This window comes from Chelonia mydas, chromosome 23 (assembly GCF_015237465.2).
Source record: "Chelonia mydas isolate rCheMyd1 chromosome 23, rCheMyd1.pri.v2, whole genome shotgun sequence".
NCBI classification, from domain to species: Eukaryota; Metazoa; Chordata; order Testudines; family Cheloniidae; genus Chelonia; species Chelonia mydas.
The window spans coordinates 8,769,898-8,789,716 of NC_051263.2; the positions used below are offsets into that span (position 1 = coordinate 8,769,898).

Here is a 19,819-nt window from a genome sequence, read left to right on the forward strand (position 1 = left end):
TAGAAAGGACTATAATGTTTAGGAGGACTACTCACATTTTTGTGGTAGGGGCAGACAGGATGAAAGGTCTCCCAGTCGCAGTCAAGAGGATTTAATTGTGGATCATCTCTTGTATCTGCACGTGCTACAACCTGGCAAAAGTCCTTGCTCTGGCCCTGATGGCACAATCCAAAAGGGAGCAAGCGTCCTCAGCTGCTTTTTGGCACAGGTTCCCATCCAGAATATCTGTATCGCAGCAACCTGGTCTTCGGTCCACACCTTTGCGACTCACTACGCCATCACTCAGCAGGCCAGAGACGATGCTGGATTTGGCAGAATCATGCTACAGTCTGCTTGCCATTGAACTCCAAACCCTCCTCCAACATCTGCTTGGGAGTCACCTACATTGGAATGGACATGAGCAAGCACTCAAAGAAGAAAAACAGTTACTAACCTTCAGTAACTGTTGTTCTTTGAGATGTGTTGCTCATGTCCATTCCAAAATCCATCCTCCTACTCCTCTGTCAGAGTTAAGGAACTAAGCGGGTGGTGGGTCGGCAGGACTATGTTTTCCGGCGTTATAAAGGCGCAACTCCAGGGGGCACCAGAGCCAACCTGATGGATACCACTGAGGGAAAAGCTTTCCAGTGGTGGCTCACGCAGCACGCGCACACCAACACTGGAACGGACATGAGCAAGCACTCAAAGAAGAACCCCACTGTGACAGGATCCCCAGGGTGCAGCCTGGGACAGTGGCACCGATGTTCCTCCTTAACTCTCCAGTCTGGGCTGTCTCACACAATGCTTTGCGAGTGACAAGCAGCAAACCCCTCCAGGTGCTGTGATCACTTAGAGCCACATGTGGAGCCACACACCCAGCTAGATTGCATGAATGCTCCCAGAGCCGTTCATGAATCACACTGAAAAAGGCACCAGCCAAATCCCCCCAGCTATCACCCTTGTACCTCGGGAATATACAGTCTTGCACTGCTCAAGACAAGCAGTGCAAGTTTATTAATTGGTTCCCCACTTCATCAGTGGAAAATGGATCTATACCAGCCTTTGCAAACCTGAGCAGGTTTACCAAACACTTCAGGCAACCTAACTGGTAAAGATAAACAGTAAAAACAAGTTTATTGACTACAAAAGATAAATTTTAAGTGACAGGCAAAACATCAGAGTTAGTTAACAAAATAAAATAAAATGTAAGCACGCATCTTAAATTCTCAACCCTATTAGCCTGGGCAACATCTAGATTAAGCAGTTTTTCTCACCCCACTGGATACTGCAGTTCATAATACACAGATTTCACCCTTGAAACCTGGGCCAGTCTCCTCTGTTGGAGTCTTCAGTCTTCTGAGAGTCCTTGTTGCTTGCAGCATAGGTGTGGGGAGGAGAAAAGGCCAAGCATGGGGCCACTGTGTTCTGTTTTATACCCTTAGTCCCATGTGCTTTGAGAACGTAAGTCCAGGCATGGCTGGTGGGCAATTTCCCTCGTGTGACCTTGTACAGAGTCATTGCATTGTAGCTCCCTTGCTGGACAATGGCTGATGAGGTCTATTCAGCATTCACTTGGTCACTGGTTACCTCCCTTGTCATGATCTCCGGAGAGCTAGTACCTGGGCACTTCCCAAACCCACAGCATATTTTAGTGACAATCATACAACAATTCTCAAAACTTCCATTTAAATACGTATATCATTAATGCATATGAACAGTGGATTTCAGCGGATCATAACCTTTCCTATGATCCTTACATGGAATGCTTTATATGCAAGATCACAATTATATGTAAATGAGGAATATGGGGGCTACAGGGTGCTCCCCCAAGGTACTGAATGTCACACCCACAATATCTTTAACAATTTCATCCAGCAGTTAAGTCACCAGCAGTTCTTTCCAGAAAAGCAATGAGCAGCACCCCAGAATTACTCAAAATACTGGGAACCTGCCAAGCCAGCAACCCTTCCAAAAATCTAGATTATTCCATCAGACCTGGTGGCTGTACAACCTATCATAGCTAACTTCCCATTCAGCTCTTCTAATCTGGCATACACCAGTAGGGAACACGGGAGCTGCCCAGACTCTGGGCACAGAGCTCGCCGACGGGAGTATGGGAGGGACAGATGGGCTCCCAGTGGCAATGAGTGGGGAGCCAAGAATGTGGGGGGGGGGGGGGGGAAGGAGTGGGGAGCCAAGAATGTGTGGGGGGGGGGGGGCAAGCTGGACTCCTGGTGGTGGGGAATAGAGAGCCGGGGGGGGGGGGGGGGGGGGGAGCGCCGCTTCAGTTGGTGGAAGTGCTCCCGCATGCGGATGCGCACCTCTTACAAAAGAGGGCAGTGTGTACATGAACCACCGCAATAATTGCTGTTGCGTTTGTAAGTCAACTTAACATAGGTCGACTTAAGTTTCTAGTGTAAACATGCCTTGAGAAGAAACCTTTCGCCACCAAACTGGCTCCCTGAGGTATAATGTGCTAGGTAGTCCCCTTTCCCTAGTCATAAACCATGTGCACTTTTATAGGGTAAACCCCATGAAGGACTCAAATCCCCAGATTACACACTGGTATCTAGCCCTCCAGCTCTACAGCTTCTGGGTGCAGTACCAAGCAGAGAAAGAGCATACAATGTGGATTTTTTTCTTCCCCAGGGACATGCTCAAGCAAGAAATCCTTCTGATTTTGGAAGGGAGGTATGTGATTGAACACACCTCCATCCCACTGGTGGCAAGGCTAAGAAGTATTTTGCACTCAGGTAGTGCCAAATCAGGCACACCTGCAGAATATGCACCACCGGGAGAATTGGAGTTTAAAAAAGCCTGGCCACAGAAAAACAAAATTCTCCCAGAAGCAGGGAGGTTGCCAGGGACAGCTAGTGAGCTCTGGTAGCAAGGACAGCTCAGCTTGGGGCAGTTTCTAACTGTGACATTGTCTAATTAAAATATAACCATGCAAATCATTATGGCTACCACTGTTCAATAAATGCAACGGATCTTATACAAAAGGTATAACATGGCCAGAAAAAGTTAACCATCCTGCAGGCTAATTGACCCAGATTCAACCTGTAAAGACTGTAGCTCACGAAAGCTTATGCTCAAATAAATTTGTTAGTCTCTAAGGTGCCACAAGTACTCCTTCTCTTTTTGTGGATACAGACTAACAGCTGCTACTCTGAAACTTGTTAGAAATGGTAATTAGGGCCATTCCCTGGTAAATAGGCTAGAACTTTGAAATGCAAAACTATATTGTTAGAAGTGATACTAATTGCATGTGTGTACTCACAAATGTTAACCATGTAAACAGACAGTTCTTGTCTGTCACTATAGCTGTTGATTCAGAGATCAAAAGTGAATATTAACATTTAGATGAATTTTGAGTACAATAATGTCATTGTCTATGTGTCTCTTTAAAGTTTGTGATAATTTATCCATTAAGCAGTTTATCTTATGTTAATCCATATAGTTAATGACCAGTGAGATTTAGGAAACAGAAGGTTCCATCAAAAGCCTATTGTTCACCCAGGACTGTATGGTCAAGTGGCTGCTATAAAAGACCCTTGGTTCCTGATCCTGTCATCTTAGATCGGCTTGAGGGGAAGCCTAAACCATAAGGACTGAGATCCCAGTTCTGACTGGACCACCCTGAATATAAACATTGGACTATAACCTATGAACTATTTCTGAAAGAACTCTTTGCAACTACAAAGCTCAGCATCTCTGCTATGAATCTGAAACTCAAGAATTGAACTCATGTCTGTATGTAAACTGATCTTTTAACCAATTCTCTTGCTTTTCTTTTTTAATAAATTTTAGTTTAGTTAATAAGAATTGGCTGTAAGCGTGTATTTGGGTAAGATCTGGAATATTCATTAACCTGGGAGGTAATGTGTGATCCTTTGGGATTGGTAGAACTTTTTTATATGATGAAGATTTTCAGTAATCCTCATCATATTTGACTTGGGTGTCTAGGTGGAGGCCTGAGGCTGGGTTACTTTAAGGGAACTGGGTTGTTGGTTTCAGGCTAACCAGTGAGATATTATAGAAGCTGTTTTGTGCTGGCTTTGTAAATTTAAGTACAGTAACTCCTCACTTAATTTCATCCCAGTTAACGTTGTTTCGTTGCTGATCTATTAGAGCACATGCTCGTTTAAAGTTGCGCAATGCTCCCTTATAACGTTGTTTGGCAGCCGCCTGCTTTGTCCACTGCTTGCAGAAAGAGAAGCCCAATGGAGCGAGCTGGGTGGCGGGGGGGGGGGGGGGGGACGACACGGCGGTGGCCTTGGAACCAGGGTAGGCCGGCAGCCCCCCTCAGTTCCCTGTGCAGCTGCCACCCAGCAGGTTATTAATTGCCGGGCAGCTCAGGTGACCTTCCTCCCACTGTCGTGTGCTGCTCCTGCTCTCTGACTTGGAGCTGCTCCTGGGAGCCTCCTGCTTGCTGTGCAGGGGATTGGGGGGGGGGGGGGGGGAGGAAGGGAGGAGGAGGAGGAGGAGGAGGAGAAGAAGAGGGGTGCTGTCAGGGTGTTCCCCACTCCCTGCTCCTGTACCCCACCTCCACAGAGCAGGGAGGAACATGACAGGAGACAGGGCTCAGAACGGAGGGAGCTTGCTGGCAGCAGTTGCTGTCTCAACTTACTGATACTTAAGAAGGCAGTGTACTTGGAGTGGGATCAGCGTAGTTAAGGGGGCAAGGCGCATGGCGCTCTCTCTCTCACATTCACACTTTGGAAAGTGGAGGGAGTGGTGCGTTCTAGTGGGATAGCGTGGGTTCATCAACACATTCAGCTTCCGCAGGGAATGTTTGCAGCCACTGTCATTTGTCTCCTCCCTCCATTCGTGCCGCCTTGTAGAGTGGAGGCTACAGGAACAACCTGTTAACCCTTGAGGGCTCAGCCGAGTGCTAGATCATCATTCAGCAGCAAAGCATTCCCTGAAAAACATCCCACCCTCCGACGCCAAGACCTCAATCAAGCTTCACAATCATCATTGCTGTGTACAGCAGTAAATTGTTTGTTTAAAGCCTATACTGTGTATATATGTATAATGTCTTTTGTCTGGCGAAAAAAATTTCCCTGGAGCCTAACCCCCCAACTATTTACATTCATTCTTATGGGGAAACTGGATTAGCTTAACATGGTTAAAGTAGCATTTTTCAGGAACATAACTACAACGTTAAGCGAGGAGTTACTGTATTGGAACATCCATCAGCTTTGGGGAGTGTCTGCCCTATTCTTTGCAGTTCACCCTAATTGAGTAAACTCAATTGCCTCCCCTGGGACTCCAGTCACTAACCTTTTCCTTCAATCTCCCCTGTTTGGGGGAGATTGACACAAGCAGCTCAGTATGAGCAAAGGCTCTGGAGGGCTGCTTCCAGATAGAGACCTGCAGTCGGTCCTGGGAGGCGCTGCCAGAAGCTAGGAGGCAAGGGGACTGTACACTGGACTCTGAAAAGACCCTGGGAGTGAGCTGAACTCCTGCCAGGAACAGTAAGATTGCCCAAACTGAGGGTCAGCCAACTACTGGTCCCATCTAGTTCATGCCCAGAATTGGGGCAGGATTATTCCCTACAGGACTTCTCTTTATCCAGTCTAGTTTTAAATGTCACATGCAACAAGGCTACCAGTTCTAACTGTCAGAAAACAGTCATGATATTTAGCCAAAGTTTATATATATATATATATTATATAAAATCAAATAATCACAGCTGGAAAGGACCAGTGGGATTTCTGGAAAACAATGCAGTAGCAGATGCAGCAACAGCTACTTAATAAGCTAATAAATATTGTTCATGATCCTCCTTTAGTCTTATTATGACATCTGCTTGCAACATAGCCAACCAAATGGAATAGAGAACTCCTGCAGAAATGTGACTTGATCAAAGTTTACAAGTACCTACAAAGGTAACAAAAATTTGATAATGGGATCTTAAATATAGAAGACAAAGTTATAACAAGATCCAATGCCTGGAAATTAAAGCAAGACAAATTCAGGCTGGAAATCCGGCACAAGTTTTTAATTGTGAGGACAACAAACCACTGACCAGTTTACCAAGGATTGTGGTGGATTCTCCGTCACTGGAAATTTTTAAGTAAAAATTGGATACATTTTCTAAGAGATCTGCTTCAGTTCAAACGAATTCATTAAGGGAAGTTCTGTGACCTGTGTTATACAAGTCATCAGTGGTCCCTCTGGCCTTAAAATTATGTGGTATTTTCATAGATTGTAAGAAAAGTCTGACTCCTTGGAGGTTACCTTTTTTTAAAAAAAATAAATATTTAAGTGCCGCAAGTGTGGAAAGTACTATAATAATCTTAAATCTGAGAATCTCAAAATACCAGCCCTTCCCTTAACTATGCAAATGTTGCTGAGGATAGGCAACCGTGCTCTCTTTTCTGCAGCTGTTCTGGCTGCAACATAACTGGCAGGAGCGAAAACCTGATTTACAAGAAAAGCCATATATGCAGCAAGGACATCCAGAATTACCTTTTCACCAAAGGTACCCACAATAGCTTTGAAGCCATGCAACACTTTTTAATTATTCCCTTAAAAGGACAGTTCTTTGGGATAATGAATTGTAGGCCTAGACCTTCACAGTTCTTTACCGTTTAACTTTACCGTTTTTACCTCATCTCTCGTCAAATGTGATTAGGAAGTCGAGTATTAATTTATTATTATTATTGCTAAGCATTTCTGAATAGCTCCTAATGTTCAAGGAACCGTACAACACATAGTGCCAGACTCCGCCCTCAAGAGCTTCCAATCCAGCAGAAAGAAAACATACCAAAACAAGTAGGGCTGTCGATTAATCGCAGTTAACTGACGCAATCAACTGTGATTTAAAAAATTAATCGTGATTAATCACACTGTTAAATAGAATACCAATTGAAATGTATTAAATATTTTGGATGTTTTTCTATATTTTCAAATATATTGATTACAACACAGAATGTAAAGTGTACAGTACTCACTTTATATTAGTTTTTATTACAAATATTTGCACTGTAAAATTGATAAACAAATTAGTATTTTTCAATTCACTCATCCAAGTACTGTAGTGCAATCTCTATTGTGAAAGTGTAACTTACAAATGTAGATTTTATGTGTTACATAATTGCACTCAAAAAACAAAACAATGTAAAACTTTAGAGCTGAAAGTCCACTCAGTCTTACTTCTTGTTCAGCCAATTGTTAAGAAAACAAGTTTGTTTGCATTTATAGGAGATACTGCTGCCTGCTTCTTATTTACAATGTCACCTGAAAGTGAGAACAGGCATTTGTATGGCACTTTTGTAGCTGGCATTGCAAGGTATTTACGTGCCAGATATGCTAAACATTCGTATGCCCCTTCATGCTTTAGCCACCATTCCGGAGGACATACTTCCATGCGGATGATGTTAGTCAAAAAAATAGTGCGTTAATTAAATTTGTGACTGAACTCTTTGGGGAGAATTGTATATGTCCTGTTGTGTTTTACCAGCATTCTGCCATATATTTAATGCTAGAGCAGTCTCAGACGATGACTCAGGACATGTTTGATTTACAAACACTGGCACTGAAAATTTGACAAAACGCAAAGAAGGTACCAATGTGAGATTTCAAAAAAATAGCTACAGCACTCAACCCAAGGTTTAAGAATCTGAAGTGCCTTCCAAAAATCTGAGAGGGACGAGTTGTGGAGCATGCTTTCAGAAGTCTTAAAAAAGCAACACTCCAACGTGGAAACTACAGAACCCGAACCACCAAAAAAGACAATCAACCTTCCGCTGGTGGCATCTGACTCAGATGATGAAAATGAACATGCACCAGTCCGCTCTGCTTTGAATCGTTATCGAGCAGAACCCGTCATCAGCATGGACACACATCCTCTGGAATGGTGGCTGAAGCATGAAGGGACATATGAATCTTTAGTGCATCTGGCACGTAACTATCTTGCGACGCCAGTTACAACAGTGCCATGCGAACATCTCTTCTCACTTTCAGGTGATGTGGTAAACAAAAAGCGGGCAGCATTATCTCCTGCAAATGAAATCAAACTGGTTTGTCTGAGCGATTGGCTAAAGTAGGACCGAGTGGACTTGTAGGCTCTAAAGTTATACATTGTTTTATTTTTTAATGCAGTTTTTTTTTGTACATAAATTCTACATTTTTAAGTTCAACTTTCACAATAAAGAAACTGCACTACAGTACTTGTATTACGTGAATCGAAATAGTATATTTCTTTTGTTTTTTACAGTGCAAATATTTGTAATCAAAAATAAATATAAAGTGAGCACTGTACACTTTGTATTCTGTGTTGTAATTGAAATCAATATATATGAAAATGTAGAAAACATCCACAAATATTTAAATAAATGGTATTCTATTATTTTTTAATCACTTGCAATTAACTTTTTTTAATCGCTTGCGATTAATGGCTTGCAATTAATCACAATTTTTTTTAAATCGCCTGACAGCCCTAAAAACAGGTCATGGGATCAGAAGTCAGGGTCAGGTGGGCATGCAGGGATTACCTATCAGTGTGGGACTAGGAGGAAATAATAGCAGAGATACAGACAGAGGTAAAGGGAATAAGAAGGAGCTTGAATTTGATGGGGGTAAGATGAAGCCAGTGATCTGTCTAGAATAGCAGCAGAACAGGACTTCAGTTTATCCAAAACACCACCACTAGAGGGGGAAAATGGGCAGCAGGGAGCTGAGGTCAGAGGGAAGAGTGCAGCGATCAGGAAGAAACAACCAAGGCATTGACAAAAGTTTAGCAATGGGGGGAGGGGAGAATTTGGGAGACTGTACACTAATGGTAACAGAAAAAAGAAGAGAAGGATTGAGAGGTAGAGAAGGAAGATAAACAGTTCTACCTCTGGAGGTAATGAGTTTGAGAGGGTGGAGATTTCATCTGTCTCTCACCTGATGTGAGGCAGGACATTTGGGAACCAGCTACATAGAGGAAGAAGAAAAGGTAACTAGAGAGAGCACTCAGGGACAGGAGGGGACCCAGAAGCAGATGGATAACGAGCAGGCATCTGGTGCTTACAATTTTCATTCTTTATTATTTAACAGAGTTAAGGAAATGGGCTAATGGTGAAATAAGTTACTTAAAATAAACACAGTTTTAGATACCAAGCCGTTACTGTAGCACACTGGGTTCACTGCACCAAAACTGTTTAAAATGGCAGTTCCTTCTTCACTTACCTGTTGGGACCTGTTTTCAGGCCTTTGGGGTTACTTTAGAGCCAATGGCATTGCTACAACACACCTACACAACATAAAGAATACACTGCGCAGGTTAGCGTAGCATAGGAAGTTCAGAATATAAAGCCTGAACCCAGGTCCGGCAGGGAAAAAACATTCCAGTTAACATTACATAAAACATGAGAAAGGTTAATCCTCAGATGGATTTTTAAACAAGTTTATTTAAGAGACTTCCAGGTCCATTTGAATTATGGCAATTTGGAACCTGGATATCGAGGATTCATTCTATTTATTACTTTCTGAAATAGCAAAAATGCAAACGAAGACATAAAATAAAGTGTCCTTATGAATGGAGAGGGTAACAGCAATGGCAAGTATAGGTCAGATTTTGGAGGACATCCCTTTAACTGCTCACTAACCTCAGTGCATGAAGAGAAAGCTCAGAACAGAACACAAAACCGTACCATGCAGAGAAAATTACAGAATTTTTGTTAATCTTGAAACAAAAAAAGTCAAGGTAAATTACATAGCATTAAATGAAACTTACATCTTCGTCCAGGTTTGTTTGCTCCAAATCAACCATTTTGAACTGGACCCTTTTGAAAATCTCTTCCAGTGCCTCACAGGCCTTATAGTCAAGTTTTTCTCCTGGGGGAAAAGAACAGAGTGAACTCAGAAGACGCAGTGTTAAGTGTTTTGTACATAAATATGCACCATATTAAGAGAAATACATTTCTGTGAGTTCTAGAACCCTAGGCATTGGGACAGAAAACAAGGCAATGCAAGGAGAGATGGATCTTGTTTTTCCTTCAGTTGGGGTAAGCTACTTCCTGCTCTTGCAGACAACATTTATTATTTGCAAAGTTAAACATTTAAATCCCCCCACACAAAAAAATTATCTTGGACTGGTTTCCAAGCAGATGGACTAGATAACCCATTAGGATTTTTTCCACTGCTAATCTTTATGATACTATGAATTCAGAATCAGCATCTGCTTCTTCCACAAGCTCCAGACCTAACCCAGCAGGGCGTGTAAAACTAAGACTGCCCAAGAAGCTAGGGGACTCAACCTAGCCCTCCAATGCCCTGGACTTTAATAAATATTTTCCACGTTTGAATTCCTCACCTGAACAGATATGCGGAAATAAATTGAAACAGATAATGAACCAGCCCCTAAAATACATACATGATTAACATGCCTCCAGTCTTGGCCTTTTCATTTCACTATTTTGTAATCATATTGTCCAAATGTTCCTTACACATTTTCTACTTTCAGAGGTTTCACTTGTAGTATTCAGAATTATTTAGAAATATTTGTACAAGCATTAGAGATTCCTGCGACAACCGGAATGGCTGAAAGCCAACGAGCAGCTTAGGTCATCTCAAATGTCTTCAGTTAGTTTAAACAAATGTTATTAAAAAAGCAGGAATAATTTTCTGATGCAAGAGCTTGATTTTTAACTCTAATACTGACTGGTAAGAGGAAGTGGCAGCAAAGAAGGCTGTGTATGCTAGACAGGTCAACTGGCAATTTTGAGCTCCAGACTGTATAAATATTGGGAAAGTGTAAACAGCAAGAAAGGGCAGTGCTTCTGGAGGCCTATCACTGTAATGTAATAAAATTAAGAATGGAAAATGTAGATTGTATATTAGTAAGGCTACAATTATGTCACGGAGATCACTGAAGTCATGGAATCCATGACTTCCAGAGACCTCCGTGACACTGGGGGGGGGCTCTGTAGCTGACCACCCTCTGTGGGCAGCGAGGGGACCCTCCCAGAGCTGCCCAGCCACTGCCGGGGAACCCTCTCTCCCCTCCGCCCCCACAGCTGACCAGCCAGTGGGCAACAGGGTCCCCACAGCTCCCAACCACTGCAGGCAGGGGGCAGGATGCTGGACCCTCCTCCCTCCCCATTTTGTCAGGGATATTTTTTAGTATAAGTCAGGGACAGGTCATGGGCTTTGAATTTTTGTTTATTACCCGTGACCTGTCCCTGACTTTTACTAAAAATATCCCTAACAAAATCATAGCCTTATATATTAATGACACCCAAGGAGATATATTCAGAGAGCCCTGCACAGATACAAAATGTGTATCTGTTTCCGATCTGCAAACATGGTCTGTGATATAAAGTAGATATCAGCAGATTTGCATGGCCCCATGTATTCAGCTAAAGAATAGTAGATCGAGTGACAGAAGCCACATTAGGATGTTCTAAAAAGATTGATTCAACATTAGAAAATAATCTCACAGAGCAAGTCTTTCACTGACAGAGATGGAATCAAAAATGGAAAGATGGAATCTTTGCCACCTCTAACGTTTATAATTCTTTAGATTCACAGGTAATCTTAATCAGTAGGTAGGGAACTAGAGCTTGACATTTTATTTCAGTTTGCTTTTTAACTGAATCAACTATACAAATGCAACATGCAGTACCTCTCAGTTGTATGCAACCTTCTTCTAGTCGTATTTTTAATTTTGTATCTAATAACTCCAGCACACAGTTTTGAAAAACTAAAACTGTTAACATTGTAATTCACGTAATCTGAATAAGCATAAAAGGTATCAGAAAATCCATTACATTTAAAAAATATGGCCAAGATTTTCAAAACTAGGAGCCTGAAGCCAGGCTCCAAAATCCATATTTAAGCTCAGCAATAAATGGCCTGGTTTTCAAAATTGCTGAGCACCCAGCTTTCTGCTCTAATTAACGTAGGTTGTAGTGTTTCTAGTGGAGTCCCACGGGGGTCTTGGCTCTATGATATTTAATATTTTTATCAGTGACCTGGAAAAAAAAATAATTCTGAAAGTTTGCAGATGATACAAAGACTGATGGAGTGGTAAATAATGAAGAGGGCTGGTCACCTAAGTTCCCTCTAAGGTAGGGGTGGGCAAACTTTTTGCCCGAGGGCCACATCCAGTTGCAAAACTGTATGGAGGGCTGGGTAGGGAAGGCTGTGCCTCCCCAAACAGCCTGGCCCCCGCCCCCATCCGACCCCTCCCACTTCCTGCCCCTTGACTGCCCCCCCCAGAACCCCTGACCCATCCAACGCCCCCGGTCCTTGTCCCGACCGTCCCCTCCCGAGACCCCCCCAACCCTGACCCCACCCCCTATCCAACCCCCCTGCTCCCTGTCCCCTGACTACCCCGACCCCCATCACAGCCATGCCGACAGGCCCCCCGGGACTCCCATGCTTATCCAACCCCCCCCCCCCCCCCCGAACCTCCACCCCCTGTCCCCTAACTGCCCCCCGGGATACTCTGCCCCTTATCCAACCCCTCTGGCTCTGGTGTAGCGGCACAAACAGCAACCCTCCACTCCGGCCCCTTACCATGCCACTCAGAGCAGCATGTCTGGCAGCCGCGCCGCTTGGCCGGAGCCAGACACGCTGCCGCGCTGCCCTGCAGGAGCGCGCAGCTCCACCTCCCAGAGCGCTGCCCACGCGGCCACATAGCTGCGGGGGAGGGGCCGGGGGCTAGCCTCCCCAGCCGGGAGCTCAAGGGCCGGGCAGGATGGTCCCGCAGGCCGTAGTTTGCCTACCTTTGCTCTAAGGTGTGCACCTGCGTAGCCTTGCAGGAAGCTGCTAAGGGCCACGCACTTAATTAGCACAGCTGCACAGGTATGCACACTTCACTCAGGGGTGTGGCCAAAGGTGGGCCTGGAAGATGGCAGTATGGTAAGGTGGGGAATAGAGGTAGGTCGGGGCAGTGAGGTGAGGGATGATGGGGGAGCTTGGGGTATGCAGGGTGAGAAGCCTCTCCCCTGTGGCCCAGGTGCTGCTGCAGATAGAGAGGGCTGGGGGGGGGGAGGGGGTGTCAGACTCCACTGAGTCTGCCCTACAGCCCCAGGACAGACCAAACCCTTCATCCTGGGCCCCATCCCAGAGCCTGCACCCCCATCCAGAGCCCTCACCGCTAGCCCCCTCCCACACTCTGAACCCCGTGGTCCCATCCCAGCCACACATCTCCATATTGGTGCACATAAAATTAATTCCGCACATGGATAGGAAAAATTAGAGGGAACATTCCAGGTCACTGATACAGAGCAATCTTTATCGCTTAGTAAAATGGGCACAAACACACAAACATTTTAATACGGCCAAAAGTAAAGCTATATATGCAGGAACAAAGAATGCAGCTCATTCTTACAGGAGGGGGGGACTCTATCCACCACAACTCCCTAAACTTTTTCAGAGTCACTGCTTCCCCAGATAATCAGCTCCAAGTGCGATGCTGGGGTCAAAAAGGCTAATGGGATCCTGGGATAGGAGAATATCGAGTAGGGGTTGAGATGTAATAGAATGTCTTGATTTGGCACAAGTGTGATCACTGCTGGAATACAGTGTCCACAATTCCAGTAAAATGTTGATAAATTGGAGAGGGTTCAGAGAATAGACATGAGAATGATTAAAGGATTGGACAACCTGCCTTACAGTGATAGACTCAAGGAGCTGAATCTATTTAGTTTAACAAAGAAAAGGCTAGGGCGTGACTTGATCACAGCCTGTAAGTACCTGAAAGGGGAAAAATATTTGATAACGGACTCTTCAATCTAGCAGACAAAGGTAAAATAAGATGCAATGGTTGGAAGTTAAAGCTAGACAAATTCAGACTAGAGATAAGACATAAGTTTTTTGTTTTGTTTTTTAACAGTGAAAGTAATTAAACCACTGAAACTATTTACTAAACATTGTGATGGATTCTCCATTACTGGCAATTTTCAAAACAAGATTGGATTTTTTCTAAAAGACACACACTAGGAATTATTTTGGGGAAATTCTATGGCCTGTGTTACAGGAGGCCAGACTTCCAGGTCATTAATAAAAATAACGAGGAGTCCAGTAGCACCTTAAAGACTAACAGATTTATTTGGGCATAAGTTTTTGTGGGTAAGAAACCCACTACTTCAGATGCTTGGAGTGAAATTTACAGATGCAGGCATAAATATACTAATACATGAAGAGAAGGGAGTTACCTTACAAGTGGAGAACCAATGCTGACAGGGCCAATTCAACCAGGGTGGATGTGGTCCACTCCCAATAACTGATGAGGTGTCAATACCAAGCGAGGGAAAATTGCTTTTGTAGAGAGCAAGCCAGTCCCAGTCCCTATTCAAGCCCAAATTAGTGGTGTTAAATTTGCAAATGAATTGTAGCTCTGCAGTTTCTTTTTGAAGTCTGTTTCTGAAGTTCTTTTTTGTTGAAGGATGGCTACTTTTAAATGTGTTATTGAATATCCAGGGAGATTGAAGTGTTCTCCTTCTGGCTTTTGTATATTACCATTTCTGATGTCTGATTTGTGTCCATTTATTCTTTTACGTAGAGACTGTCCGGTTTGGCCAACGTATGTGGCAGAGGGGCATTGCTGGCACATATCACATTAGCAAATGAGCAAGTGAATGAGCCCCTGATGGTGTGGCTCAGGTGGTTGGGCCCTCTGATGGTGTCGCTAGAGTAGATATGGGGACAGAGTAGGCAACGGGGTTTGTGTTTATGTGACTAGAACTTATTTGCACTGTAGTGTCCAGGAAGTGGCTCTCTTGTCTGGACTGGTCCCAGGCTGAGGTTGATGGTGGTATGGAAATTGTTGAAATCCAGGTGGAATTCTTCAAGGGCCTCCTCCCGTGGGTCCATATGATAAGATGTCATCAATGTAGCACAAGCAGAGGAGGGGCACTAGGGGACGACAGCTGAGGAAGTGTTGTTCTAAGTCAGCCAAAAAATGTTGGCATACTGTGGGGCCATGCACCCTGACTGAATTGGCCCTGTCAGCACTGGTTCTCCACTTGTAAGGTAACTCCCTTCTCTTCATGTATCAGTATATTTATGCCTGCATCTGTAATTTTCACTCCATGCATCTGAAAAAGTGTTTTTTTTTAACCACGAAAGTTTATGCCCAAATAAATCTGTTAATCTTTAAGGTGCCACCAGACTCCTCGTTGTTTTTGTGGATACAGACTAACAGCTACCCCTCTGATACTTGACACCATTAATAAAAAGGTTAACTGGGGAAGGGGGTTGCAGGGAGTCCCTGAAATAGAGGGGGATGGGAAGGTGGAACATAGGGAACTTGTGAGGGGAATGAAGGAATGCAAGAAGCCCGGGGGGGCAATTAGTTTGGCCTACGGAAGTGACGAAGAGTGCAACCGTTGAGTAATACTACACGTTGCAGAAAGCCCCTTAAGCAGGAGCCTAGGCTCATTCAGAAAGCCCCTTAAGCAGGAGCCTAGGCTCATTCATACAACTGTCCTCGATGGAAGCTGTTAAACATGCTTATTTGGCCAGGTTTTTTCTTAAGCAATGCCTCAGCCTCCCCTATTTTTCATGTATCTCCCTCTTCTCCATAACTTTGGAGTCTTTGTATCAAGATCAGAGAACATTCCAAGGCTTGGTCTACACTTAAAAATTAGATCGAACTAGCTACTTAACTCATGGTTGTGAAAAGTATTGCGCCCCGAGTGCCATCATTAGTGCAGTGTAGATGGAACAAGGTTGATGGAAGAATTCTTCTGTCGATCTAGCTACCACCTTTCAGACAGGTGGATTAATTACATCGATGGAAAACCCCCTTCCATCAGGGTAGGAAGCATCTACACTATGGCACTGCCGCACCGCAGCTATAATGCTGTAGCATAGACATGGCCTGAAAGATACGCTCTAGTTCAACCACAACATATTAACCTCAATAGAGGAATCAGTCGGAGAAGTGCCATGTCCTGCATTATGCAGGTGGTCAGACTATAGAATTGCAAGGGTTCCTACTGGCCATATGAGAAAATGTAATGACTCAGGTTTTCATAAGAGGGTGGTAAAGTCAACTAAGCCCTATCTATATCCATGGCCTGACAACTACCCCAGCAGCAATTTTTGCAGCATTGCTGGAACATGGGTACATTTCTCACGCAGAATCCCCTACAAAATTAACTTTTCCTGTTTCCTCAGTATTAGCATTATTTGTACTGCATTAGCACAGCAAGTGCCCTGTTCAGGATCAGGACACCACTGAGATAGGAGCTGTACAAACAGTACAAGAGAGTTTCTGCTCGAAGAATTTCCTTTAAAAAGCTAAGTCACTAGGGTTATGAGAAAGAGGCTTACCTTTTAGATCCAAGCAATCTATCCTGGGAGATATATCTTTAAATTCCTGTAAGAGAAATAGTAGCACGTTATTATACTCAGGAGAAGACAAATCCCTCCTCTAGGATAATACAGAAGTGGAAGGTATGGTAACACTCCCCCACAAATATGAGGGAAGGGCATTACTCCCAGCACCCTTCCGTGAGTTCACTAGAAACCTGTACATACCCACAGCACTTCTTAGGGCTTGTCTATATGAGGGGATTTCATCTGCAGCTTTTTTCTGCACGTCAGGTAACGCGCATTATGCGAGCTGTAGTAATATCATGCACGCAGAACAGTGTGCCCTCAGTCAAGGCACATCATGTGTACACACAGCAGCAGTTTGCTGCAAATCGAGGGCATAGCATTCTCAAAGCAGATCTTATGCTCCTTTGCTTTGTTGCGGAGCGGTATGCATTCGGGGATTTTTCTTGCTGTGCATTGTGGGATACATAGCAAGATGGCTAGTTCAAGTTTTTTAAAAATCCCCTGATTCATCCGTATCCATCCCATACTTCCTTTATGGGCAAACTAACACCATTTTCAAATTGCTGTAAGCCAGCATGGACCCAACGGCGCTCTGTATCACTATGCTGGCAACCTCAAATACGCAAGGGCTACTTGGACTGTATTTCAGCATTCGAAGCCAGATGAATTCGGCTTAGGACTTTGCTCGCTGCACCACCGAGCGGATGACGTGGCGGCAGCAGCAGCTCCACCAGCAGGAGGATCTTCAGCAGCGGTGGAGCTGGGACATGGATGAGCAAGAAGAGGAAGTGATAGCAATTGATAGAGGACCAGTTCCGGGAGCTGCTGCTTTACAGCTTCAGTGCTGTTTCTAGGTTCAGGAAACCAGCACAGATTCATGGGAAAGGACTGATCTGCAGACCTGGGATGACCAGCAGTGATGAGAGAATTCAGGATCGGGGGTGGAGGGGAACGTTTTTGGAGATATGTGCTGAACTAGCCCTGGAGCTGCAGTGGCAGTGTACCAACATGCGGTGCCCCATACCTGTGGGCAAGCAGGCCACAATTGCCTCCTGGAAGCTGACCACCCCAGAAAGCCACTGGTCCATAGCCAACCAATTCAGAGCCGAGAGAATGACTGTAGGAGCCACTGTCATGCAGGTGTGCGATGCCAGAGAGGTACTGTAATACGAAGTTATAAAGTTTGGTAATGCTCAGGAAGTTCTTGATGGTTTTGCACATATGGGATCCCCAAGCCATACTGAGGCCATTGATGGGACTCGTGCCTATTATTTCTGAAAGTAAATTGCACTGTGTGAAATACGTTGGAAGTAAGACAAAAAACATCCCAAAGATTATAGTTGCAAGTTGCATTTTGCACAGTATTAGTGAGAATTAGGGAGAAAGACTTGGCGATAGGTGGAAGGCTGACGTGCAGAGATTGGCTCACCCCGGATTGTGTAGCCACCTAGGCATTCAATACAGAATGCAAACAGCCGGGGCAACAGCATCCAGGATGCCTATCGCTCTTATTTGGAGTCTCAGGCCTGAAATTGTGCAGCTGTGAATCCTGCTATTAACCTATGCATGGACTGAGGCGGGGGAGAGATTTTTATGCATTTCAGTGTTGTTTATGGGCAGTTGAAGTGCAACAATGTGGCAATCCCTGTTGTACCTTGTGTCTTTGCCTACACGTGTTTGTAAAAGCTTAAGAATTAATGCAAACAATTATTTGCTGTGTAAAATGAACTGTTGACTGCTTGTGAATGAAATTATATAGGTTTTCATTGAATAATCTATTATGTAACAAACAGAAATGAAGCTTCAACTGAGACAAAAATTTTAAAAATGCTTTTAATTATGAAACAAATTAACTAACTACAAAGAACTGTTTCATTAAACCAGCACTGGAAACCAAAACAGTAAAGTACAACAGTTCAGCGCAGGGCATAAAGCCAGGAGGCTTAAAGTTACAGGCGAAGGTATGTCTTGGTTATGCTTCTTCTGGTTCATGGGATCTCTGGTGTGGAGTGCCCAGGCTCAAAGTTACCAGGGGCAATAGAGGGCTCAAAAGAGCTGGAGTCTAAAGAGCCACTGCTCTCTGTGTCCTGAGCTGGAGTCTGGGAGGGGAATGACCTCTGGGTGCACTGTTGCAAGGGTACAGTCATGAGGAGGAGTTGTTCCCAGTAGCCTGTATTGTCCAAGGGCTGCAAAACATGGCTGGGTGCTAGTTTGTAGTACTGCCTTGCCTGGTGCCCCAACAGTAACATGTGCTGCAGCAGGGCATTTCGGCTTTGCATTGCCCCCAGGAGTTGCCTCTGCATCTTCCTCCATATTATCTTTGGCCATGGCAAAGCTTTTCCTGGCAACTGCCTCGCTGTCCTTGGCCACTGCAGTGATCTCCCTGGACAGCTCCTTGTCATATTCCATTGGTCCTCAGTTTTCTTCATTTTTTGGGTAGCGGGAGGACTCTGTAGGATGTCCATGAATTTTTCACCACAAATTTTCTGTTTTCTCCCTCTCAGGTTTCCTCGCCATTCCGTTGCTGTTAAGGACCCTCTCCTTGAGAGTCTGGCCACTACAGGTGCCATAGCTGTGGGGGTATTAAAAAATGACAAATGGTTATTCATATTCTAGAGAAGCTGTGGTGTTCTTAACATTCTTTCTTGGCTTTACCTCCTTTAGATTCTTTCCAGTATTGAGGAACCTTGGAGATGGTAAGTGGTGCGTGCTTTTGGACTTTTGTCCATGCACTATATGGCGTTGTGCCTCGGAGCATGGGGGTGATGGGAATTATGCAGTTCAGGCTGTGCCTTGGAGAGGTTTTACATGGTGTTTTACATGGAGGCGTTAACAGGGTGAATCTGGGGATCAGCTGAAGAGTAATACCCTTGAGGCTGTCCTGACTCTGGATCACGTGACAATGAGCCGGGTGACTAGGAGGCAGAGAATGGCCTAATAAAAAAAGGCAAAGGGCAGAGCAGCAAGATATGCTGTGAAGTTATTCAACAAGATAGTCCCCCCAGTGTGTTACAGGAGTCATGAGCAATACTGGTGGGACTGGCCATGTAGCTATTCCTTCATCTATGAGCAAAAGTGGAGCAATTTCTCAGCCTTGCTTTATCTCCCCTGCAGACATGTTAATAGTGCAAAGAAAAATAGACAGGGTTCTGCAATGACTGCCTAAAACATTCACTGTTACCAGTCTGTCAGAATGGCCCTGTAAATGCATATTACAGGGAGCTGTCCTCTTTGTAGCCTTATGGGCATGCAATGTCCATGTCTCTCCCCTGTACGGTGAGAACACTAACCAAACTTCTCTTCCTGTAACCACTGTCACAATAAACTTCTGTATTTTGCACAAAAGAAAGAATGTTTTCCCTATTTGACTCTGGCATGGGAAGGCCGCACAATGCTGCCAGCAAACTGTTTTGGTGACCGTGAATGGGGTTTGAGGGCGGGGGGTGGGGCGAAAGGCACATTCACCAGGCAGGATGCTAAGGAAAGGAAACATAAGTCAATAGGTACACAGGCATGTGCCTTCCATAGCACAGGCCTGAAAACAGTCGGT

The 19,819-nt window shown here is 44.4% G+C and overlaps 1 protein-coding gene across 4 annotated transcripts in view; it reads right to left on the bottom strand.

Moving 5' to 3' along the window:
• PPP1R37 (protein phosphatase 1 regulatory subunit 37) overlaps positions 1–19,819 on the bottom strand; it is a 161,636-nt gene that overhangs the window by 81,740 nt on the left and 60,077 nt on the right. For all 4 annotated transcript variants that reach the window (XM_037884721.2, XM_037884720.2, XM_037884719.2 and 1 more), the window contains exons 3-4: positions 16,261–16,306; positions 9,710–9,810 (exon numbers count right to left, since the gene is read on the bottom strand). In XM_037884721.2, coding sequence (XP_037740649.1) covers positions 9,710–9,810; positions 16,261–16,306 — 147 coding nt within the window. The remainder of the gene's footprint in view (positions 1–9,709; positions 9,811–16,260; positions 16,307–19,819) is intronic.